This window comes from Falco rusticolus, chromosome 8 (genome assembly GCF_015220075.1).
Source record: "Falco rusticolus isolate bFalRus1 chromosome 8, bFalRus1.pri, whole genome shotgun sequence".
NCBI lineage: Eukaryota > Metazoa > Chordata > Aves > Falconiformes > Falconidae > Falco > Falco rusticolus.
The window spans coordinates 52,108,993-52,134,579 of record NC_051194.1 but is presented as its reverse complement, the minus strand read 5'-3'; the positions used below and the strand labels follow the sequence as shown (position 1 = coordinate 52,134,579).

Here is a 25,587-nt window from a genome sequence, read left to right as displayed (position 1 = left end):
AACGAATGTGATAAAATTCCATTCTAGCACAGATGGACAGGATGCAAATGCAACTCCAACAAGGGCACCTTTCTTTTGTAGTAGCACAAGCAGAGCCGTCCGTAAGCAAACACCTGAAAGGCAGGAAAACAAAATGCCTGGCTAGGCAGGAGTTAGAGCAGCAGGACCAGCCAGCCAGCACCAGTCTCGCCCCCCCTCCCCCGTACCGACCCCAGCCCAGTGATGCACTGGGACTCCAGCCATCCCACTCCTACCTCTGAACAAGGAGTACTGGGCCTGACTCTAGAACAAGCAGGTACACCTGTAGCTGCAACATTCTAGACTTCTTAAACTGCTTTTGCTGATTTTCCTCAGGTGAGGCAGGCCAACAGAATACTGTGTTCCTCAGGCAGCACAACAGCTGCAGTGCTAGATAGAGAGTAATGAACCGCTTTACTACAAGCGCTGCACTGTTTGATGAGGAGAGCATGCTACCGTCGAGCAAACCAAGAGGAAAAGGCACTTCTGGCTTCCGTCTTCAGCAAGTCCACATTCTGTCAGCTTTTACATGCCTGAGTTGATGGAATAAAAGAACAGACAAGCTAGATGTACGGTGAGGACAACTGTGGTTTCTAGAGTAATTCTGATTGTGATACCACTCTGTCCCTGTCTTAAAAGCTAAACAGGAGAAGCAGCAAACCAATACTTCCATAAACGGCACCCTTTGCTCAAAGGCAGCATGCTGAAAGAACATGCTGTGGCCTGAATATTGACTGAATAGCATTTGCCAGTAAGGCTTCTGGAGCGCACAGCTATCACAGTACCAGAATGCCCATAATAAAAAAGAAGGGAAGGGACTTTCCCATAGCTACGTACAAGTAAATTATGCAGATACATGCAACAAAATAGATTTTTCTTTATTCTTGTAATTGAGTGCTCACAGCATTTCCTTTTTTTGTACAAAAGTGGATGCAACTGTAACATAAAAAGCTGAAGAGCTACACAGAACACAGGATGATTGTGTCTCCTGTAGCAGCTTCTTTCTTAATCCTCTTGCAAATCCCTCACATACAAAGATAAATTCTTGCAATCCTGACATCAGGATTATTCTTGAAGTAAAACATAAGCTGTAATCTTTATGAAGCTGCCTGCTGCTCAGAATTAGGGCTGAGTGTCTGAGCATATCCATATTGCAGGGACCCACTGGGGCTCATCCTGTGCACGACGGACCGCAGACAGCAGCTGCGCTGATGCTTCTTGTAAATTGTCATTCACAATCACCTGATCAAAGAACTGACCAAACTGCGCTTCCATTTTCTTCGCCGAATCTTCCATCTCCTGTAAATCTTCTTCCTGTGAGACACAGAGTAAGCCTGTAAACCTTTAGTGTTGTGTAGAGAAACGCGCCTGTACAGCATCTGCAGAGCACCTTGGGCCGCGTGAACAGGAGGAGAACAGATCCTGCCAGCACACTGCATTCTGTTCAGCGAGGCCCAACCCTCTGGAACTGAGCTGACTTCCCAAGGAGGCACCTCCTGTCCCAGTATCCTCCATTTGCCCCAACAAGGTTGTTCTACTGACAAGTGTTGGCAGAGGATGTTGGGGACTGGAAGGCAAATCTACCGTAACGCTTGTGTTCTCATTCCCCATTTTAGTTTTTTTTCCCCAGTGTTCATGTTTGTTTCTGCCACAGCAATCATCATTCATTTCCATATACAGTTATGGATTGAGGTCACCAAGATTTTAAGATGCTAAACTTGATTATGATTCGCAGGGAAACAACTGTGACAGTATATTAGACACATTGTAAATACAAGATATGCATTTTCTACAAGCAGGATTTGCTTTTTATCTGTAGAATTTATAATAGAATTGATATTGATACTGTCATCAAACACACGTGAAATAATACATTCTTATAACTACATGAAACAAATATTTGGTTAAATTACTGAATGAAGCACATTCCAGGAGCACAAGGCAGTTAATTACAACAAAAATATACAAAATAGCCTTTCCTTCAAGCAAAATGCCTCAATCCTCAAAGTACAAATTAAAAACCTTTCGCTTCAAAACAAAGGGAGGAGCAGGGGGGATCCCAACAAACCAAAGAGAAAAAGGCAGCAACAGTTTAGATTTGATCCTAAAGACACAATAATTTTTTTTTAAGAGTTAACATAGTAACATAGTAGAATGCATTATGTTTTAAACACAGAACCCCAGAATAATACACTGAGTCTCTTCTATTCCCAAATCTCACCTTGAATTTCATGTTCACATAATAATCGGTTAAGATCCTGGCATTTTTACGAGTCTGCCTCATACAGCTTATGCTGGATGGCTTGATGAATATAATGTAGGGCTTTAATTCATGTGTCCGGGCTACTTGTATGCCCTACAAATTAAGAGTAAAAAGAAGTTAAAGTATTTCAAGTGTATTCATCCCAGTTTCACTCCCATAAAAGCCAATTGTTTACGATGCGCTGTTATCCCCAGACCTAGCAGTAATCTTTTTTCAGGATCACCTACTTTAAGACGACCTCACTAATAATCCCTGGACCAGACATTGTTAAGCAACTGTAGCATACCAGGTACTTCATTCTGCTCGGTAACCTTATTAGGAGACGCTTTCCACTCCCCTGACTGACTGGACATTGTCATTAACAGATCTCTACAATCAACAACATTAAAGATCAACCTGAAATCTGTTCTTTTTAACTGCCGGGGAGCTACCTTGGAAGAAAGTACACCTTTACTGGAAGAAAGTATCCTGTTTTAGGAAATCTGTGCTGTGTAATATTCCCTGATGCCAATAAGCCTTTTTGAACAACTGCAGAGCAGTGGAGGGAACTAGAAAGAAGGAAAAAAAAAAAAGGCACAGCATGAAAAGTTGGGCAAGCCACCAGACCTAAAACAAAAGCATGCAACTCCGCAGTTATTTTCCTGCCTCACAGCAGTTACTGAAGAGTAGCTCTGTGCCACTACTTCATATCCTTCCCAAAACTTGTCCTTTAAACTCACACCCTAAAAAACTGAGAGTGGCACGTCTGTTCAAGTAGCAGGATTACACTTCCACACCCTTTCTCCTTCTCCCTTTTGTTAGGGGAAGTGCAGCAGAAGAGATCCAAGGACATTTTTACATCTAAAATGAAGACTGAGGTGTGGCCTAATCTGCCTCTTTATAGTGGTTTGGATTTTGAGTAGCACCCCCATAGGTCATGAAACTTAACTTCTACCTTAATCAGCATAAACCACTGCTACCCTAAGGCTCTGCCACACTGGCACTAAGAGGGAAGTCTCTAAATGCTGTCGAGTTATGGTGTGTCTCTTCACATCCAGTAAGAAGAGATGCTGAAACCCAGTAGCCTAAACAGCATCTATGTACTAAATACGCAAGTAATTCAGAGAAGTTTGGTATAATTTTGCTGGGCAGAGCTTTAGATGTTTACCATCTCAGGCCTTTATCAGCCTTATCTTCATCCACAAATTCAGTACAAAGATAGAAAGGGGTGAAGAGTGAATAGTGTCTAGCTGAAAATATTAGCATGTTAAGTAGTTCTCAAAGTGTTAGAGGTAATAAAAGTAAGGAAAAAGAACCAACAGAAGACTGCAAAGATTGTTCCAATAGCTCAAGAATATATGGAGAATTATTTTTCCTTCCAGGAGATACAAATTCTAGATTCCTTGTCCCTTTACAACTCACCTGCGGTTCTAAATCTATTACACAGATCTTCCCTTCATCGAGGACTGTTCGCACTGCATCAATACTGGTACCATACAGGTACCCTTTGTATTCCCCATATTCCAGCATCCTGTAACAGTGGTGAGGAAGAAGGAAAATGAAAGAGCACCTGAATCTCAAAAAGGTTCAACTTAAGGGTGAAATCTTCAAGTGTAATCCAGTGATCAGGGCTGAATGATCGTAAAACATATTGAACGCTGATGAACAATCGCCATCTTTGCTCTTCCCCACTACACTGGGCACAAAATCAAACCCATGACAGTTTGACATCCCCAAAGCATGCATTTTTTACTTGCCTTGTTGTTATAAGTTATGTGTTTTGAGTTTGTGATTCTAATGAGAAAATGCCTGCCATTTAAATGGTACAAAAACTTCATAAATCAGGAGATCTCAAAGCACTTGGCACAGCTCAAGGAATGTAGCTTCTGGTGCTGAGCTCATCTGTCTTAGAGGTGCACAGACACTTTGGAAAGTTTAGCCCTTACAGTTCAGCTACTTGTCTGATGCCATCAGTGCAGAGATTCAGCAATGGAGTTGTAGATCAGGAACAGGTCTGACTCACTGCACTGTTTTAGAAAGCAGTCTGGTTTCCAGGAGAGTTAAACTCATAACTCACAAGCACATCAAGTGAGCTCAGTACCAGAGATCTCACTTACTTTTAGAAGGATTCTGAGATTAATTGTTGAGGATCTTATCTGCAACTGCACAAACACAGTTCTTGAAGCCATGGGCTCAAATAGTTTGTCCCGAATTTATACCAAACACACCAAGTATGAGTGGAAGAGCCCGGATTGGGACCTACCTACAAAACTGTCTTTTTTCTTGGATCATGTTAAGTTTTAAGTAACAAAAGTGTAATTTGTCTCTCCTGCTTACCTGTGGCTATACACCATGTTTTCAAAAGTTTCCTTTGATACATAGTGATATTCACGACCATTCATTTCATAACTCTTCTGAACACGAGTGGTGTCTGAAAGGAGATATACATACACACACAAAAATTCAACTGCAGTCAACCAAATTCACTAATTCTTGTAATTTTATAAATGAAAATAAGACAACTTTCATGAAGGACTATACATCGGTATTTTAATAAGTAATAAAATGAGTTGTTTCCGTTTATTAATCCAGAGCAAAAGCCTTGTCTACTGGTTGCCCAGTGGCAAGCCCTTGAAAATTAGCAAAGCACATCTGTATTTCTTGGAATGGAAGGACAGTGGCCTGTGACTCCGACTGGTCAGGAACTGCTTTGAAACTGGTTGCACAGCTGTTTTTACTCCTCTGAGGCAAATTCAAAAGCATCCCATAAGCTTTCCCACACTTGCACCTTGACCATATCTGGGATCTTAAGCAGAAAAGAGTTCCTGAATTTTCAGCCAGCTTCAGATTCATAATTTCCAATTTGGTTATCCAAATCACAAAACCAAATAAGCACAGGTAGAAACAATTTCAGTTATTACGTCAGAAATTAAGCTGTGTAAGTCTCATCTGACACTAGAAGGCTAATAAGGAAAGCTGCAAAGCCTATTAAGCACCGACTTCTGTTGCTTTCATTCTCATATCTGATCACTTAAAACACTATGAACTTAAAATATCCCTAAGAAACATTCTTATTTTTAAATCTAGGAAAAGAAAACAGCAAGATTAAACAAAATCATGCAGATAATTTACTGCTACATAAAGCTTTAAGGGTCTCAGGAGCTGTAACTTGAAAATACCTTCAGCTGATTTGCCACAATAAGGAGAAAGATAGTATTTTGAACTAACACTTATAAAAGCAGATGATTCTGGCTTGCAATACGACTGAAAAAACAGCCTCACAGAAAAGAGCACATGAATACACAAGAGGGAGGTACTTGACATTTCCTAGTCATATTTGAAGGGGGTGGTGAGTGAAAGAGGAAGAACATTACGTACGAGGTATGGCACTTTGAAACTCTCGTGGGTTACTTGCGATAAGCCTTCGCCTTAGCTCATTCACACCAACTCCTGCAGGACCTGAAAAGTTGGAAAAGCAACTAATATTACTGACAGAGACACTCTGCTCACACACACTCCTCACTTCCTAACAGTGCACATGCACAGATGAAACGTAAATTACCAAAAAATGTACCAGGAGTGACTGAAGCATCTTGATTGATTCAGCGTACAAATCACTTCCCAGCAATATAGTCATACCCAGGTGGCAACTAAGCAATACCATTTTAAAAGAAAAATAAATCATTATCAAATACTTCCAGACTTAAGACAATGGATTTGCCTTTACCCACTTTGCTTTATCAGGATCATGGAACACTGCAGAACAACAGCTTCCTTTCAGTCTTTATCATTAAAGACTACTTGGGAGCCTGCAGCCCACTTAATACAACATTTCCTAGATTATTATTATAATTATTAAAGGCATCTTTTTAACTTTCACTGCTGCCCATTATTGAGAGTTTTTCTAGCCTGGATTTAATTTTAAACATTCTTCTTACCATTGCCATACCCCGCACTTAATACTGCTGTAGAAATGCCCCTGTGTAAAGATGTTTTCTAGCAAGTTACAAATGTTTTCTCATCACTATATTCAGTTGGGACTGGTACAGAAAGTGAACCATTTCTCTGATCAAGTCCATTATTAACCAGCATTCATAACCCTATGGCTTCTTCTAAGGACTTTTTTTTTGTAAAAAACATTCACTACCTCAAGCAAAGACGACGACACATACATGAAACTTTAAAACCAGTAACGGGGTCAAATGACAGACAACCATTCTTGAAATGCTGCTTTGAGAGCTACCTGCAGCCAGCGGGGAAACCTCAGTGGGTCAGACCACCACCGACTGTTTCCTCCCCTCTGTTACAGATTGTGAAATTTGCATGAGAAAGTAGTTAACCTCTTACCCACTAGTATGATTAGTCTGTTCCGGTCTGCTGGGTGCCGCTGGTACCTAACCACCTCTTCGTAGGGAGCTGCGAGAGCGCTGTAACAGCTGCTGGGGCACCGAGCGTAACCTGACTGCTGGTTGGCCTGGGATTTCCTGCGACACAGGCGCATACTTCTGCGGAAACCAGCTGCAAGGGGCAGAGAGATCAGTACTGGAAAACACACCTAAGATGAAGGCAACTAGTTGTTTAATCTAGAGTGCCTCTTTCTAAGCCACACAACATGCTGGGCGTTTGAGCTTTTTGCAGGGTGAAAGTTAGTGACTGACTTTGCCGCGTTTGGTATGTCAGCTTGGCAGAACCTCTGAGCATTAAGGGAGAGCTAGAGAGGAGGCCAAATCTCGCTGAAAGTCACCTGAAGATAAGCCCAGAATTAGAGACCCCCAAAAGATCCCCAAAACAAGCCAAAGAAGCTTCTAGCCACATAAGCATCACCAGGGAACAGGTCAACTGTTTTTTGACGACGTAGGTAGTTCGCTCTCCTAAAGCAAATCTGGAATGTTTGCTCCAGCCTCCAGAACAAACCCAGATATTTCGAAGACCACTATGGTTTAGTGACAGGAATGGGTTTATTGCTCCACCTTACCATCCAGTCCTAAAAACCTCACTTTAGGTCTACTTTTCTAATGAAAGCCCTCATGATTATTCTCAATGGACAACAGACAACATTACTCTCTAGTAAAATTAATTGTGAAATAAATCTTAACAGCCAGTCAAGTTAAAATGGCGGTGGTCAGGTCTCACCAGAAGCCTAACAGGAAGGGAGATTTAAATCAAGAGAACAAACATTAGGCAGAAGAAAGAGACTTCCTGAGGTTTGGAAAACAGAATAAGTAGCATTCAGTTCAGTAAGTCTTTATGTGAAATAAAGAACAAAGGATTTTATTTAACTTCAGACAAGCACTTAATCTAGACCAAGCCCCAACCATCTTACTTATCTTTAGTCATTGCATACCAATAAAGACTCGTTGACCAAATTCACCAAATTCTTCTTCTTCTAGGATACAAAGAACAAGTACTCATGAAACAAAAGAACAGTGAAAGCCTAAGAGCTAGATGGCTAACAATTACTGCTTAACCCAAATGAAAAACAGTGTTTCAGTAAACATACACATGCCTCATCTAATTAAAAAAAAAAAAAAAAGTACAACACTCCATGATACGAAACATTCAAACATTTCACATGACCAATGACCATTTCAGAGGACCAATATTTCTGTAAGAGAAAAAACTAAACTTAGAAAGTCTTTGTATTTTCTAAATCAGATTTGAAACTCAACATGTTATTTGTTTCATTCCTAAGATAACTAGATGCTAGAGGATGTTTTGAAATACTTACAGTAAAAATAACTTAAGCTTTTCAGGTGAAACCCAGCTAACAAGAACTCTTCAGTTACAACATTACAACGACCAACAAGTCCGTAGCTCAAAAATCAGAACTAAAAAAATGTATAACACAGTTTCTGCCCAATAGCATGCTTGGAAAATGCAGTATGCATCTGTTCAGATCTTTCAGGCAGAATGAGGACCCGATTTTATTTTTTCTTTTTAATCGTCTTTGGATCAGTGATATCTGTGCTCCAACATCCCTGACTAATCTGTTTCCTCCAATTCTTTTTGTCCCCATTCTCATGCTGTTCCTTGTGAAGGCTTAACCATTCAGGTGAGCCTTCTGAATCTCTATATGTTTTTTTCCAAATTAGATCTCTCCTATAAGGGTCAAAAATCTCTATTTCCTGATAGATTAATGCTCTAACAGTTTACAAATAACCTTTATAAAAGTTTCTAAACAACTAAGAAAAAAAATAATTGTGTCAGCAGTGTTTAGATTTCTCTTCAAAAAGGACTCCTAATTTTCCCGTAATCATGCAGGTAACTATCGGAGCTGTGTATTCCCTTTATTTAAGCCTTATTAAAAGTAAGAATAAGACACAGAATACATATGCATATCTTTAAAGGCAGTAATTGTTCCAAGACAAGAACATCATTTTCATTTGCAAAACATGAAATGTATTGTCCTTTAGCACTAGATTCTTTGATCATTATGCAAGTACCAAAACAAAGTTAGATGCATCTTAGTTACTCTTCTTTCAAATCTATGCTCTTCACTGCTTGTACCTGTTAAATACAGTTTTACTCCTACATTTCTGTGTGTACTAACAACTCCTTATGACTGTAGAAAAAAACTACTTGGCACCAAACTGCTCGGTTCAGGGCAGAGTTCTGAGTACTGTTCAGCTGACTTATGCCTGTATCATTGCCATCTTCAGGTCTTTTGAGCTATCATTCAAATCTTTTTGAGCATTTATGCTTTATCTAGCCTCTGTTCTACAGTATGGAGTGCAGTGTGGAATCCTACAGGAACAAGCAATTCACCTACTGGGTATTCTAAGAGCAGTGGTAGCTCTTGGTGATGCAGTAAACACAGATAAATTCTAATAGATTACTGCTTACAGGAGACTGAGAAAAAAGTTGGTATTACCTTCTTTAAGTTCCTCTGCACATACAGATAAAGAGAGACATAAAACAATATTTTTTAAAAGTCTATACTAAGATTTAAAAGCAAACAAACAAAAAAATCCAAACCAAACCACCAAAAAAACAACCAACTTTGTCCAATCCATTTAGGAAATTTAGGGAACAGGTACTGCAGGCTTTAAAACTAAAATATGCCTGTTAAGCATGAATTCTCAGTTCCCAAAGAGTGAGACTCAGCTATAGCATCTATGCCAGTATTGTACTTGCAAAATACATCATACAGATGTTCAACTAGTGGTTAAAGTAAAACGTAAAGATAGCAAATATTCACTATTCCTCTGATTGCCTGGATACAGCAGAGAGCTGAGTCAGCACTGAGTAGTGACTAGCATTTGCAAGAGTAATCCTCAAGTGCAGTTATCAGAAACATCCTAGCCTGAAAACACAAGACTGCCCTGTAGACCTGCTGGTTCTGTCTTAAAAGCTTTGGGCGCTGCTCGAGAGGTGGAAGAGAACAAACCACCTGTGATTAAGCAGAGAAGATCCAACTGGCAAGGAGGAACCTTGTGGAAAAGGGCAAGTGTAAGGTGGAATGCCATTTTCTCCACAAGATGACTAAGTATCTGAAACAAAGTTTAGCAGCAGCAGGTTTATTTTAATGGAAAAATTATTTATTTTAGAAGATTCAAGTTTTTCAGGATTCTGAATATTATCTAAACAGGTAGCTGTTCCCTAAAAACAAACAAAGAAGAAAAAAAAGATCCCAAAACCAAAATCACCCACCCACAATCCCCAAAACCAGCCTGGTTAAAAAAAAGCACCGATTGAGTGTACGTTCTATACGTAAATAACTCACTTTATAAAAGCATTTTTCTTTCCTGTATGCCAACCATACACACAATCAGGAATCCAGAACATCTCTACCACACCAACTGCTGCAGACACTGGGGATTTAGGCCTCCATGACTCTAAGGTAATCCAATTATCTGCTGACATCAATGGAGCCCCTGCTGTCACAGCTTGCACGGGTATAACTGATTAGGATTTGCTAAACAGATCTGGTACTGATGCACGAGAAGAACACACTTGGATAACAGGACAAAACCCTCACTACTAAGGCAATCAGAGAGCGAGAGGAAGACTTAAGGGAACAGGGGTTTACATAATGGCTTTTCAAGCCAGAATGGCTTCTAAAGATAAAATAGCATTCTGGGTTTTGTCACCTGCTTGCTTTTAAGACACTTGCTTGTTTCTGGACACACTTCCTGCAGCACAACAACAGCAAGGAATTTCGAGTTAGTTCAGAAAAAACTTACCAGACTCAAATGTTTCTTCATCTTTTTTTTCACAATCCAGATAGCAAAGATATTAAATAAATTCAAAATTTAATTCCTTTCCTCCTATAGAATTTCAGAATCAGAAATCAATTTTTCAGCTCCTATCAGTCTGTCTCACACATACTTTCCTCACTTCCCTCTACACCAAGGTGGCAAAATACAGCTCGCCACACTTGAATTAATTGTCTGGTCTCTCTCCACCCAGTCCTACAGGATCTCATCCCTCCATGAGAGTTTTTTGATTTACCTTGGGAAAAGGAAGAACGAGCTGTGCTGCTTTAGGGAGCAAGTCAAGCTAACAGTCTTCACACAAACGATTTAAATGTAAAAACCTATTGCTCAGTGCTTAAAAACATATTCTCCTGAGATCAGTTTCTTGACAATTAATTGTGTGGGTGCTTCAAGACTACAGTCATCTGTGGCATTAAATCTATGGTAGACCAAAACTATGGTAATATTACAGCCACAGTCCAAAACCTGAATCAAAGCGGATGGATCACATTCAGGCAGATATTTTTGGGGTGGTCCCTCTTTTTGGCACAACACTTTACTATAAGCACTGTACACTAACACTGCAAACAGCTCATTTTATTATACTAATATATGATACAGGAGGTTTCCAGGGTATGAAAAATAGAATTTTCTATTATTAAGTTCACTAGGAGAATGAGTGTTTTAACCTGGGAAACAAAATGAGGCTTTAACTAGCTACCACCTCGAAGCAAACAACAATCTCAAGTGAATTGTTACCTGTTTCCACACACTTCTCATCAATCTGTATGTCATCCTCTACAGATCAACACAAGGGGAAAAAAAAAAATCATCTCAATCAGAAAAAACACTGGGGAAGTCAAAACCTTACAGACCTTACAATACTGAACTCAGACATCAGAAGGAAAATATTTGAAGCTCAGATCAGCCTCAGACATCTTTAAAGATTTTAACTGTTAACTCCAACTTACTAATGTCTTTAGTGAGCAAAAGGCTCTTCTTAAACTAGTGCTCTGAAGGGCTTGTGGTAGAGGCAAACATGTCTAACTTGAGTTCTCCTTTTGAAATAATAAAAGGTTTAACGTGGCTGTTGCTCTGTTTATCCTGTAGATTATATTATGTCATGGTAATACTTAATAAATAGGTTATTTTCCACTCACTCCCTTCTCTCCTGAAGCTTTTAAAAGCATCTATCTTTCCAATATGCTTCACTCGAGGGAAATGTTTTGTCTGGTTGATTTTATTATTATTTTTACAAGGAAGAAGAGAAAAAGATTGATTCAGCTCCCTCTCCATCACCAGACCACATCAATTCATGTCCCTGAAATGTGACCTTGCAGCTTGGCCAATCCCCTGGGCTCACAATCTGCACTGTTGGTGCATTCTGTTCCTGCACGCCCCTTCAGATAGGCCTTGTAGGAACTATTTTCCAGTTACAGGGAAATTACCAGAACATGTCAGCCATATTTTGCCCATACGTATCTTTTAAAGAAATACTCTGTCAGAGCTGCTCAGGTCAGCTGCTGAAGATGAAAGAGAAAGAGTGAGAGGAAAAGAGAAAGAGAAAATTTAGTCTTTCCTTCCTCAAAAGCAATCCATCCAAACTGTCAGTTCCCTACCAGATAATACATAGCTTAAGTTTCCACTTTAAGACAATGTAAGCTTCTACCACTTCAAGTGAAAAAAAGGCTTGATTTCAATTACGCTAAGCACACAAAATGCCAAGAACTTGGGTTTCTATTGCATGTATTTACTAAACAGCCTCATTTCTGACAACTTTTTTAAAAGCCTGTAAAACTATATGCTATATTGATTCCAGGGACAGGAATGTAATGTTGTCCAGATACAATCTCCTACCTTCTTCCACAGTGCTTACTGCCCACAGCATATCCATTGAAGCAGGTAAAATGCAATAAAATTAGGATGAAAGAGAGCCCCAGCTCTAACGAACAAAGCAATCAGTCCAAGAGGAATCTTAGGCAATGAAACACACTCCATCTGGGAGTTATCACCAAAAAAAATTTAATGTTTTACTAGTATAAAGAACCATAGAAGAAAATGGTGACAGAGAAAAGAGGAAGAACATTCTTTGTCTGGGAAAAATTACGTATTTACAGAAAGTTATAGCTGGCAGCGGATAATGTTTCTGGATTGTCACCATGAATAAACTCCTGTGCAGCATAGCTTAACTTACACCTCAAGGAAAAGAGTTCTATCTTTCTCTTAATAGTTTTGATGACAAAGAAACATTCTAAATATATCACACAGCACCTTCCAGTGCAGAACTGTTAGCTGTGTCCCTGGAAAGCCAGGGATAGTACAGTTGTCACCTCAAGACTTATTCACACCCAATTCTCCTAGAGAGCTCCTAGATCTTACAGACTTCAGAAGGAGCTGAAGTCGCAGCTTCTCTCACAGTCAGATCCCAAGTACACCGGAGACAACAGCCTCCACCATCAGTATTCAAGTACAACTACCTTGGTTTCCTGGGGAACACACTTCTGCCGCTACAATATGCCTCCAGACACAACATCTTTGAATTAAACCAAATCATATGAGCTTCTATTTCATTCTTTCCTACTCTACCATTCAAGTAACTTTTCACTCACACATGGATGATTTCAGACAGAGATGGGGCTGGAAAGGCTGAGACCACCAGAATTCTCGCTGCTTCCTACATAGAAATAGATTTATCACAATTAAAGAAACAGAACAGTCCACAAGCACATTACACTCAGATTCACTGCTCACACATCAATCAGTACTGAGCTGACAGAAGACACCAAGAACGGAAACATTCCCCATGTTTTAGCCCACTGAAAAGTCCTGAAAGAAAGCTGATGTGCTATCAGAACTATTTAAAAACAATTTCCAAATCAGCAGCCCAGAAGTATTTATAGAGTATTTTGAGTTTATATATAAGGACAGAAGGTAAGCCATACTAGTATAAACTCCTGGAAGTAGAAGAGTGTGCTACTGCTATGGGCAGTAGTACTACTGCCTCTGATACTACACAGCACCTCCTGCTCGCAGCCTCAATCACAACCTGGTTTGATTTCAACTTTCATTACACAAACCACAGCCAGGTTTACACGTAGTACAAATCAAAGCTTATCATCTACAATTGCATGGCCTTATGTTTTCCTGAGGGTAACACAGACGGGACACATGGTTAGAGGATCAAACTGAAAGGTGTGTCACAGCAGTTTGAGTACTCTGGTTCTGAAAGCATGTAGTATAAAAATAACGGCCTATTTATGCAGAAAATAATAGTCAAGGGAACCCTGTTCTTCCCTGAGCCTGTTTTTTGTTTTGGTGGGTTTTTTTTTCACTCTCCTACCTTTTAATCTGGTCTACTCTGTTTTGACCTAAGCTGAAGAAGTCACTCATGCTTCACAGGACATCTTTAAAAAAATACTGTTTCTTGATACAGCTATGCTCTTATACTATAAGTTTGTTAACCCACCCCCCATGTCATCGCCCCCACCTCTGCTTTTTTTTTAATGATAGATGACTCCTAAATAGTTGGGGTCCTTAATTTCCACCCATCTTTCAGCTGCTACATCCCACTAGATGCTTTAGTAAATAGTGTTGAGACTAGGCAACTGCTGCAAACTTCTTAATTTAAGATGATACATAGGTGCTTTCAAGAGCTTGTTCTCACATAGGTATTATTAAGGGAAGGGGAGCAAAAAGTTGAAAAACGGAAAGAAGATAGGTATTTGTCAGAGGTCAATGAATCATACTACTATACAACTTACGAAAATTTTAAATAGCAAAGTCTGAATAACTGCCTAATTTTTTAACTGGAAATCAGAAAAATGATAGCTTTTTACCTTTTAAGAAGATGATTCGAGGGTATGAGTCCAGCACAGGCACTGAGATCTGAAACTTTCCTGGCCTGCCACCAGAGAGCATCATTCTGGTCCACAACCTGGAGTATTTCACCCTTCTTAAAAGCCAAGCCTGCATCAGCACATGGTATGGCAGGATCTTGCAAGGGCCAGTAATCTGCCATGGCTCGCACATAGACCTGGTGAAGAAAATAGACAAAGAGCTCAGTGGAAGCCACGTTCAGAACAAATACAACACGAGCTTTATAATCACATGGCCAGATATTGCTGCTACTTAAGTTAATTCATAATGAAGTCAAGTTTTAAAAAACAGATCAAATCCCAGACCCTATCTGTTCATTAAGGGAGAGAAAAAAAAAAAAATCAGATTCTACATTGTGAAAACAATCAACCTTCAACCTGTAGATCACTCTGAAAATGTCTTCGTTACCTTTAACACAGCTACATTCCAGCTTGCTGTTTTACTGCTTCAGCAACAGCACATTGATGTCAGCTGAGAAGTAGCAATAAAGGCAAGTAACACCTCAAGGATGGCAATAAACTTCTAAGCAACACTATTGCTTTGTACCGCACTGTTAGACATTATCGGGGTAACTGTTCGTAGTAACAATCTGGGAAAAAGAATGCCTCTTACTGTTGTTTGGTTGCTGACAGGCCGATCAGAAACTGGAATTAATTTGAAGATAATTGTCCCCTGAGACAGGGCCTAAATGGTTAGAAAAGGATTGAAATATGACTGATATTCAACAGAAATAAACAAACATTGGCATCGCAAACTTAACACAACATGGCTTTAAAGTTACTGTAGTATCTACAGGAGAAACAGAATTTAGGCAGAGTCAGTGTGACAAAACTGTATTTTTTTCAAAAGGAAACTCAAGAATGAAACTTTGAAGTCTTGCTAAATATTTTTAATTAAATTAAATCCATGTTTTATTACATATAATTCCAACATTAATTTATACCAAACATGTCTACTGAAATCTAATTTAAATTGGCAGCAGGATCTGGTTAGACAGTGATATAAAGGGAGAGGAAAAAAAATATTTAAGAATCAAGCATTCCAATAGCATTTGTATCTCCTGTACTTAGAAACAGTACAACCACAGGAATAAAACATAGAAAGACTTGATAGTGATTACATATAGTGATACCTTACTGACTGGCACTAACGCTTTGCAGTGAAGAACACAAAGACTGTGGGCAAACTGACAAGTAATAGGGCCAGCTCAACAGATTTCTTCCTGAGAATTCTGACAACAGCAATGACCACTGCCCTGTTTTGCAAAGTGAGGTATGTAGCTTACAAGCTCGCTCACTCTGCTTTAGCGCATTCCACTACTTTCATGTGGAATAGTAACTGAGTGGAGCTTCCATGTGTGAGAAAGAAACTGTCTACAGTTACTCTTAAGGTACAAAGTAGAAAAAAAGATTCAAAAAAGTTTCAGTACCAGAATATTAATAACTTGCTCAGGCTCAAGTCCCTCAACAGGAACTCCATTTACTTCCACCAGTTTGTCTCCAGCATACAGCAACCCTACAGTGAACACAAAGATGAAAGCAGCAGCGGCAGTTTTATCACAGCATGGATTACCTCTGGTAGGTGAGGCAGGGACACAGATATACCACAGGTTTGGAAGTCAGCATTAAAAGTTTCCATACACCAGGTATGCAGGAAGGGATTTTGGATTCAGGCTATCTTGCCCCTGGATAGGACTGCAGACTTCTGCTGGTCACAAGAAGCTTGCAAGCTTCAGTTTTCTTATTGTCTCCCACCTCCCCCATATAACATGCTTACAATCTATTGATGATCTACTTTAAAAGTAGAAGAAACATTTTAATTCCGTTTCTCAAAGTAATTTCTGAACCTGTTCTAGCTAAAGCCGTTATACTAATAGACCATGAGACTTGGAATCAGACCCTTAAAAATTCAGGTGCAGTGGGATGCCTTGGGACTCCTCTGTCCTTTACAAGATCTTCACAGTATTGTTTAATTTTGCATTTTCCTTCAGCTCAAATGAAACGTTAATCAGACTAGAAACTTCATCAGCTGTTGTCTACAGTTTTGGTTTTCTTCTCTACACAAAGACCAGAAAACTATTTTATAATGACTACAGTTCAATTTTACTTCTGACGTTTTACCTTTTAGTTACATTACATTTCTGAAGGAATGTGGAACACGTTCAATTCTAGGATGACAAAATAGTGACATTTCCAAGGAAACTCCTTGGAAGATTTCTTAGCAACTAAAGCTACCAAAGCGTTTAGTCGACTAGTGCCAAGAAGTATTACTACATATCCCTTAAACCCCCTTATAGAATCAAGGGCTACTGATATTTTCCATTTCTCCATCAGGGAATGAGCTGCTGGTATTCATACTACACTGCAATCTGGGATATTCCTGGTCAATCTCATGAGAGATTTATTCAAGTATTGGTACCAAGAACGCACAATGAAAACCAGATTTGTACCTCAACTCTGTCTCAGACATAGCACATCCATATGAACATTGATGAAACCAGAATCAAAGTCACTGCAGCGTATCACTATTTATGGCGCTGTCCAACATACAAATCTTCTTGCTCTATAATGGAAAACTACTTGTAGAAGCTAAGCTACGATCTTAGTTCAAACCTCTTATTTCAAGTTCAATTTTTTGGCATCACTATTTCAGATTACACATACCACTTCTGTCTGCTAGCCCACCATGGATCACACGGGCAACTGTTATGTCACCTGTTATCTCATGGCGTTTAATGGTGGCACCCTGGCAAATAAAAACAAAAAACACAGTGATCAATGAAGCATGCCAGGAAGTTTCCTTTCACGTCTGCTCTTGGCAATAACAGAAAGGCATTGAAAGACGCAGCCTTTTCAACAGAAAACGCTCCCTCACCAGAGGCTGGTTGTTTTTCACTAAGCAGACAATCCTCATCGCTTCCTCATTTTCAGGTATGTTGTCTGGCAGTGGCGGAAGGGTTGGTTCAAAATCTTTCTGGGCCACAGTATCATGAGCAGATAGCAAGGCCTGTTACAAACATAAACAAGCCAACGAACCAATGCATAAGCAAAGATCATACAGGAGTGCAGCTTTAAACAGTGACTGGTCAGAAAACAGAAATCAGCAAGTAATGTCCTATGTGAACACAGATCCCTTTCACACATTGAAATTTTCTTCTTCCCACTTGGAAATGCAAAATGTGAAATAAAAGTTTTAAGAACAGTTCCTCTCTATGCTTTTTCTGGAAAACTTAAAAAAAGATGAAACATTTTTATTTAGAGCTTTAGGGTAAAGAAAGCAGGTTTTGCAGTTACAAGGAAGATTTGGTTTTACGTAACTGCATCAACTGCTCAGAATGTGAGCTTTCTAAGAAATGTCTCTCAAACATGGCCCTTAAAACACGGCCCACTGCAGGTACTTCAGACACACAGCCCACATCTGATTTCACAACGAAGTTAGTTCATCACCAGGAAACTATGTCCCTTCTGGCTCCTTTGCCAATTCTCTTGAACAGCTGGCCATCTGCTTCCACCCCCACTGCAGACAGCTCTATCAGCAACTTTTTATTTCCTTATACAGGACTTGCCTTTAAGTGTGGAGCACGCAGTAGTCGTCTTAGCTCTTTGATCTCTCCGGACTGAGGGGCTTCACGCAGTAACTCTACCACCTGATAAACATACGAGAGAAAGCACTGGTTTTAGAGAACAGTTCATGTAGAAAGCTGTAAGTTGAATTTTGAGGAATATTGTACGGCGAGAGCGTTAAGGCCGCCATGTTATATGACTCCGAGCATATCCATACAATTTACTTTAGAATGGACAATATGACCACAGCTGAACAACACTCAGCCAGGCTTAATTCCATTCAGGCACAGTGCCGTGTGCTCTATTTTTTCTCCTATGCCTCAACCAATTTCATCACTACTGTCAGTTTCTCCACTTAAGTCATTAACTCTCCCACTAATTCAGAAATTGAAGAACGGATCTGCTATTACGATATGAAAAATCAGAAAAAACCAAAAAGCTTTTCAAAATCCTCATGTCAGACTGCTTGATTGTAGCCATAATGCCGAATGACCCAGTTACGTGGGAAGACACACATACGGCCAGTGGTTAAAAGAAAGAATTTACGCATTTGTTACACTGGCTAGGGCTCATGCAGTCTAGTGACCACAGCTGTACACGCCTCCCACCCCCCACCCACCCCACAACACAGTAGGAGTTAGCAAGTAGCTTGACCATGTGGGAGAGGACAGAAGGTTTCAAATGTTTATAATGTACTCAGACCTGAGACACAAACACCACAGCACTGTTACCTGCGGCTAAATCAACTAATTTGGCACGAGTAAGTAAAGCAACACACTACATACACCACCTTACCTCACGATTCAACACGTGTGCCTGCGGCGTGACAGGAACTGGTCTTTTCCCAAGATAGTGTTGGAGGCACTCATAAATCTAGGGAAAGCCGTGACAGACAAGACAACGCAATGATGATCTGTTCACATGGCTATATAGACACACACATAACACAGTGGGCACTACCGTAGTTCTAGGAATTTCTCAGTCCAACTAGAACCAATCACAGTCTCAATCCTTAATGTCTAATGCATGTGGAACCGCGTCTGTATTCATTGTCTTTCCATATTATCATCCAGCTAGCCAGTTACACTGCAATTTTGAATCTTCTAGTAGGAAAAGCTGATTACACAGGACAACAGCCCGACAGCATCAATTCTCTGACTTGTAGCTTGCTTGTTTCCTCCCTCTAGTTGCAAACATGATTAACAATTTAAATTTAACTTAAAACAAAATAAATTGCTGTGTTTTAAATGGCCCTATGGACATTCTTATCCACAGCAAGTTTTTCTTCTTTAAAATTTAAAGATCTTTAAAAATCCTTGTTAGAGGAAAAGCAGAATTTGTCTCAGAGATATGTCTACTCAAGAGAGAAACACCAGCCAAAACTGTTCTGTAGCAACATAAAATCTTCAACTACACATCAAATCAGTGTGGGCAAAACCAGAAAAACATAATTTCACAAGCATCCATGCCCAAAAGTGGGATGCATAGCCATACAGAGATTTAAGAATAGAACAGACAGCTGAGCAGTGCTGTGTGTTCAGCCTACACCTCCATCCCCCTGGCCTTAATAGGGACATGTAAAGTAGAAGAGCTTTAACGTCTAGGACATTATGAAAGAGAATATATTTTTCTTCTTTAAAGCACAAGTGGTTTTGTTCACCTTGACTGCTGATGTTAGGACCAACATTAGGACTATCAAACACTTAAGTCTAAACAAGCATTTATTGTCCTGGTATGGCAAAATAAAGTAGCTATCCCCGAGAGACTGCTCTCAAGAAGCCCTTTGCCTTCACAGCTCAATTTCTTTACCTTTAAAAGTGCTTGCAGCCAGCGAGATCTGAGCAGGTCATATAACATGCCAATGCCATTGACATCTCTTTTACAGAGCAAACTCAGTTCTTGTAGCACTAGAGTCAGAACATGAGATATACCTGAGCCCAAGAAACAGAAAAGCGCAAGACACTTCAGTACAAAGAGAAGCCCAACCAAAGCCAAACAATGACCCAGGCCTTCGAAAAGCATCTTTCCTCAGTTTGTACTTTCAAGAAATGCACTCAATTCCTGTCTGCTTCACTTGTTTCCTGCAATCAACTCTGTTTTATTTTTTTTATGTTTTATTTTATTATGTTACTAACCAGCAGGGTTAGGTCAATACTAACAATTTCAAGTGACCTGTGAGAGGGGGGAAAAAACCCCCAACACGCTGGGAATCTGAGGCATATCAGTCTGGGTTCAAGCTTGTACCTCCTACTGAGAACAGGTAAAATGAACAAGGCAATTTTTTATGTTTATAGGCTTTTATTTTGGATGACCCACTCTTTGGGCCAGGGACCATCTGGTTTTTTCCACTCTCGAGGTGCACACATTTTGGAAAATATCATTAATGAATGCAAGTTCCTGCCAAATACATACTGTTGTCCCAGGAAAGTGGAAGAACCGCTCTTACTATTAGAAGCAACGCTTGATCTGCTAGAACACTACTCTAATACAGGGGAAAACCAAAAAAATCCAGTGCCTTTTTAAAATCTCAAGGAAGCAGAAACTAAGAGGTGACGAACAGATAGGACATTACACAGTCAGGCCTAGATACAAACGGGCTTTTTGTGAGTGCATGAAATTTAATTTTACCTCAGAAATGACAACATTTCTGATATGTGACACTTCGAGAAACACAATGTTTGTAACAGCACTAATACAACACCACACCAAATGTTAGGAATTGGATTTATTAAGTTATAAAGGTTCTTAGAAAGACCATAAGGGCTGGATGCCTGACTCCCACTGCATGTCAGAGGAAAGTAAGCTCTCAACTCTTGTGTTTTTTGGTAAGCACAAGCTGTATCTTTGCTTTTTCGTGCCAAAGTAATCATACAATACAACTGTAACAGGAGTCTCTTCTTCATATTTATTTGCTTAGAACATTAAACTTGGCATGTTTCAATGAGTAATATTGTAATACAAGAAAAATGTTGAAATAAAACCAAGACACCAGGAGCTTTATCAGCCAAAATCAAAATAGTAATTTCTTAAAACTAAAGATCATCCAGCACACCCAGAACAGCTGAGTACTCTCTACTGCAGACATCATCAGCTGCTATCATCCAGTCACAACTAACCGGAACATGGAAGCCCTTCTTTACTTATTTCTCTCCTGAGCACGATTTTTACAGAAGCCACTGACAGCTAATTGTTTCCTGCACTGGCTCTAGACCTCAATGTTACTCACACCTGTGTGAGATCTATCTTCAGCTTTAGTTTTACTGAGGTATTTTCCTTATGTGTGAATTTATACAAGTACTTGCCTGCTAAGTTTCTGCAGATGGGACTTTTGCCTCAATCATCAGCCAGAATTACTGAATATCCAAACTGGAAAAGCCTGGAAACGTACCTCATTATCAAAGGAATCATCTGTCTCTGCAAAGCAGACACTTAAGCACTTACAAAAATTATGAACTCTGTGAACCCTGACTGTGAGCCCCACAGAGAAACCTGCCAAAATGCAGTTTTCTTAAAAGGATTCTCTTCTACAGGAACTTCCTAGTGCTTAACAGAACATCACCTGTGGTGGAGATGCTTTTTAAGATCTTTTCCTCATTACTGGTTGCCTCTTCCTGAGATGACTGTACTAATTATCTCCCAGAATGCTATCCCTACATCAAACTGGCTCAGAATGACCAACATGTTCCATACAGAAGCACAAACCTTCAAACTACAGAGAGTAATTTCTTTAAACAAAAAAAACCCCTCTTGCAATTATCAGTCATTCTTGATACAGCTGTAGAGACTCTTGACTTTATAAGCCAGAAACAAACATCAGCTATTCTCTTCTGACACTCCTGAAATTAACTGCATACCACCATTAAAAATCAAGAATCATTCCAATTATTAAGTAGCAATACGTCTAGACATGTTCATCTCTGTCATGACTCAATGGAAGAAGAGTTACAGACTAAGGAATAAAAACTTTTTGTCAGTTTTCTTGCTCTTTGAAAAAGAAATGCAAAAGTTATGAGTACCATTATCTTGACTGTGGACTGCTGGCACTTCCATCTTTTCCTTTACTCAAGGATATTCCACCCACTTCTTTGAGCACTGCATTCACACCAAGTACATTTCACAGAGAGATGTTGAACTAGGGAAAAAAGTACACAGAGTACTGTCAGGTATTTTAGATTGATAAGACAGCAGAATTTTAAAGAAGGGGGCAACCATTCATATTTAAGTGTACAACAGGTTGGAAGCATAAATTAAATACATTAGTCCCACCTATAAATTCAGTTACCCACCAGCATCCAAAATGCAGACAGACAAACCTCAACTGCAATATGACATTTTATTTCCTTCATGGAATTGTCACTGGCTTGCTTCATTAAGCCATCTAAAATAAGAAGCTATTTGGTACATCTTCTGTTCCTCATCTTTAAGTGCACTACTATGGAAAGTTGTATTTTTTTGCAAAGACTTTTAAAGCTTTTTTTATACCAATATAGCTTGGAAAATAATAATATTCAAGAATATACTTCATTTAATTCCTCTTGTTATTGACACAGTATTAAAATGAAGGGCTCTGGATTTCATACTGAATTTTCACTGAGCAGAGACATGATTTTGCAAAAAAGGGATCCCTGTTTCTATCACTGTTAGAATTTAAGGTCTTTGAAGGATTTGTTCCACATGGATTTCATTATTTTCCTGTATTTCCTCACTGTGAATTAAAATTTTAAAAAGCCAACCCCCTCAAAAAAACCCACAGCTTACCTTACCGGTATCATCATCTCTTTCTGACAATTTATAATTGGTTGCTGCTTTTAGAGACAGAGTCCAAGTTTGCTGATCTAAAAAAATCCCCTCCTCTATCAGCTTTCATTATAAGAAACAGCATATACTACCTTATTTTTTCTTTAACTTTTAAAACAAGAATTTTTAAGTAATGCAGGAAGCCAACACTTACACTTATTAACCTGTATCCATGTCCTGCTGCGCTTTTTGAATATAAAAGAATAAGCCTTTTCTAAAATTCTCTTCCCAAATCCTTCCCTTTCTTAGAATTCTGTGACAACCTACTACTAACCTGTAACGTTCCCTTAGACTAAAAACAGAGGAAGCTCTCCAATCTACTGCTAATAAGAAACAACGCAGTACAAAATTGTTTCAGAGAATTCTCAGAACTCTTCTTTGCAAACAAGTATGGAAATCCCCCAGAGAACACTGTATGGTGCATTTATACCCCAAAGCATCAGGAGCCTGTATATGAAAGCTCTGAATCAATTCAGAATCTTCATTACATCCTAGTTGATCTATCCTCAAATCACACTTGATTAAAGTTTGAAGATACTGTCATTACTGTCATTAGCAGTATTCTAAGGTTGCTTCTAAAAAGTTAAATATTTAAACTGATCACTGAAGAGATGATTCAGTGTACAAGTTAAAAAAAACCTGTAACATCACATATTTGAAGACTTCAGCCAACAGTGAACCACAGCGTGACAGACACTGCGTGAACAGTGAATGCCTTACCAAATTCTGTTCAATACACAGTAGTTTGTCTCCTGGATTAGAATTGAGGAAGGCAGCTGCTGTTTTCCTCTAGGTTGTTCTGTGGACAGAAAACATCAAAGGTACAAGCAGGAAAAGTAGTATCTTGATCCACTTATAAAAGCAGAAGGCATTACTGGCACTTTTACTGCAGGAGCAAAAAATAATCAAAGTGACGACATTATGATTCAAGTATTTTATTACCGAGTATTGGCAATTCATTACAGGTTACCTCTACAGGAAACCGAGTGATACATCTTACTGCAATTCTAATCTGAAGACTGCTTTTCAAATTATGGATTCCTCTTTTAAAGACTAACAAAAATATTATTTGATCCTCCCACAATATCCAATTTTTTGGGTTTTGAGCTGCAATTATTTCATTTTTTTCAATAGTCTGAGTTCTTTTCCTTTAATAGTTTGCCTTCCCCCCTTTGCTAAGCTTAGCTGATCTGCCTAATGATGGATTTAAAGCAGGCCATATAAATCTAGTCATGAATACCTGTTTCTTATTTACCAAAGACATCAGGAATAGGACAGAAATCTTTACTGTGAGATGGTACAGACATGGGAAGAGGAATCCCTATGTTGCCAAGTACATTCAGGACAGCAGCACTCCTGGTTTTCACTGAACAGCAGCAATATGAAAACACAAGTAACCCTCAGCTTGGCTGATTCTCACCCCCCTGCCCCATTTGGAAACTAAGAGTCTATAGCTCCAAATTCAGTTGCAGAAACGTTTACAAGGAGATAGTACCCAACCTGCAAGTTATGGCCTAAAAGGAAACTTCTGACAGCTTATCCCATAAGCTACATTTCAGAAGCCCCATTTCCTATTATTACCAATTTTAAGTTTTCTCTAGCTTTTATATCCATGGTTTTTTTCACATTTTTCAAGAACTCAAGACAGACCCTGCTGACATCTGTTGGTTCCCATGTACGATGGCTGTTTGGTTTTATATAGGCTACACAGACTTCCAACAGCACATTGCCAATTCAGAATCCTCATTACAATGGTGTGGTAAAGGACATTTGAAGACAAAAGAACATGTCCAAGCATTTCAGATGTACTTATTATAAAGGGAGCCAACTCCTGATCTGTATTTCCTGTAGAGAAAATACAGTGCTCAAATACTTCTGATTCTGCTAAAATACTAACAATACTGTTACCCCTTTAAAATACTTGAGTTTTTTTGTTTGGGGTTCCCCCCCACGGAGCTGTGCAGCTTCTGGTATCACTACTGCTTCCACAGAGAACAGATGTGGGATTAACTTGAGTATGTTTAGAAGTTTTAGACACAGTCTTGAAAGCTGACCTTGGATTTCCAAGAAAAAGTGGGAAAGCTACTGAATGCTGATTGCTTGCCTTTTGGGGTGAAACCCTCAGGTATAGCTGTCGGAGAGCTATTAGGGTTAATAATGAACACTGAGTTAGTAACCCTTCCATCCATTGTTGCTTTTTAAAACTACAGTTTATGCTCACACTGACAGAAGCAGCATTTAAACATCAAAATCTGCCAAGTTCTTAACAACACAGCTCACCTCATTCATAAAGTAGTAGCTGTTTCATATTTTCACACAACAAAAGGAAAGCAGCTTCCAACTGTGAAGCCTAGTTTCAGCAGCTGTCAGTAGCAATAAATGATGAGCAAGTCATTATCAGAAGAGAAAAAAAAGAGTATCTTGTTTCTCTGCAGTTCTTTAGAAAAAGACCTACTAAATCGCTTGCCTAAGTGGAAAGGTGAGGGTTCAAACAAACTTTTAACTGCTACTGTGTCTTCATTTCCTAAGAATTATATCTATGCAGACTATAAGGCCAGAGCTCAGGGTCTCCTCATCCCAGGGATCTACATAAATTAGATGCAAGTTCTTGCTAACAGGCTTACCTGACTAATCTGCCAGCCAGTGTAAGGTCCTTCCCATTCACGTATTGCGTGCAATTACAGATGCTCATTAAGAGAAGTCATTTCTCTTTGCCTGTTATTAGGGACAGAGCTGGATATCCACGCCAACTGTGCCAGAATTTAGAGTCAAAAGGAGTCTGTCACCTCATGTCTACAAACATCAGTCACCCCAGATTTGGGCTGCAGGGTTTACTTCCTTCAGCAGCAGCACACGAAACTCCTTGACCTTATTTGTCAGGCAGACCAGAAGGTCT

At 39.4% G+C, this 25,587-nt stretch overlaps 1 protein-coding gene across 4 annotated transcripts; it reads right to left on the bottom strand.

Moving 5' to 3' along the window:
• Window positions 1-871: 871 nt before the first annotated feature.
• Window positions 872-23,586, bottom strand: MPP4 (membrane palmitoylated protein 4). Of its 4 annotated transcripts, none has more exons than XM_037396284.1 (22): window positions 23,412-23,585; window positions 21,911-22,026; window positions 19,704-19,825; window positions 18,690-18,767; window positions 17,897-17,977; window positions 17,206-17,337; window positions 16,995-17,076; window positions 15,761-15,846; window positions 14,944-15,015; window positions 14,292-14,488; window positions 13,065-13,129; window positions 12,313-12,330; window positions 11,215-11,253; window positions 10,444-10,464; window positions 9,132-9,146; window positions 7,605-7,646; window positions 6,608-6,778; window positions 5,639-5,719; window positions 4,598-4,691; window positions 3,683-3,791; window positions 2,240-2,374; window positions 872-1,332 (listed from the first exon to the last, which is right to left on the bottom strand). In XM_037396284.1, the coding sequence occupies exons 2-22, from the start codon at window positions 21,942-21,944 to the stop codon at window positions 1,141-1,143; spliced, it is 1,866 nt and encodes a 621-aa protein (XP_037252181.1). In that variant the 5' UTR covers window positions 21,945-22,026; window positions 23,412-23,585; the 3' UTR covers window positions 872-1,140. The 4 variants fall into 4 exon arrangements, with proteins under 4 accessions (XP_037252181.1, XP_037252183.1, XP_037252182.1 ...); XM_037396286.1 differs by having other exon boundaries at window positions 19,704-19,801; window positions 23,412-23,584; XM_037396285.1 differs by lacking the exon at window positions 9,132-9,146 and having other exon boundaries at window positions 23,412-23,586.
• Window positions 23,587-25,587: the final 2,001 nt, after the last annotated feature.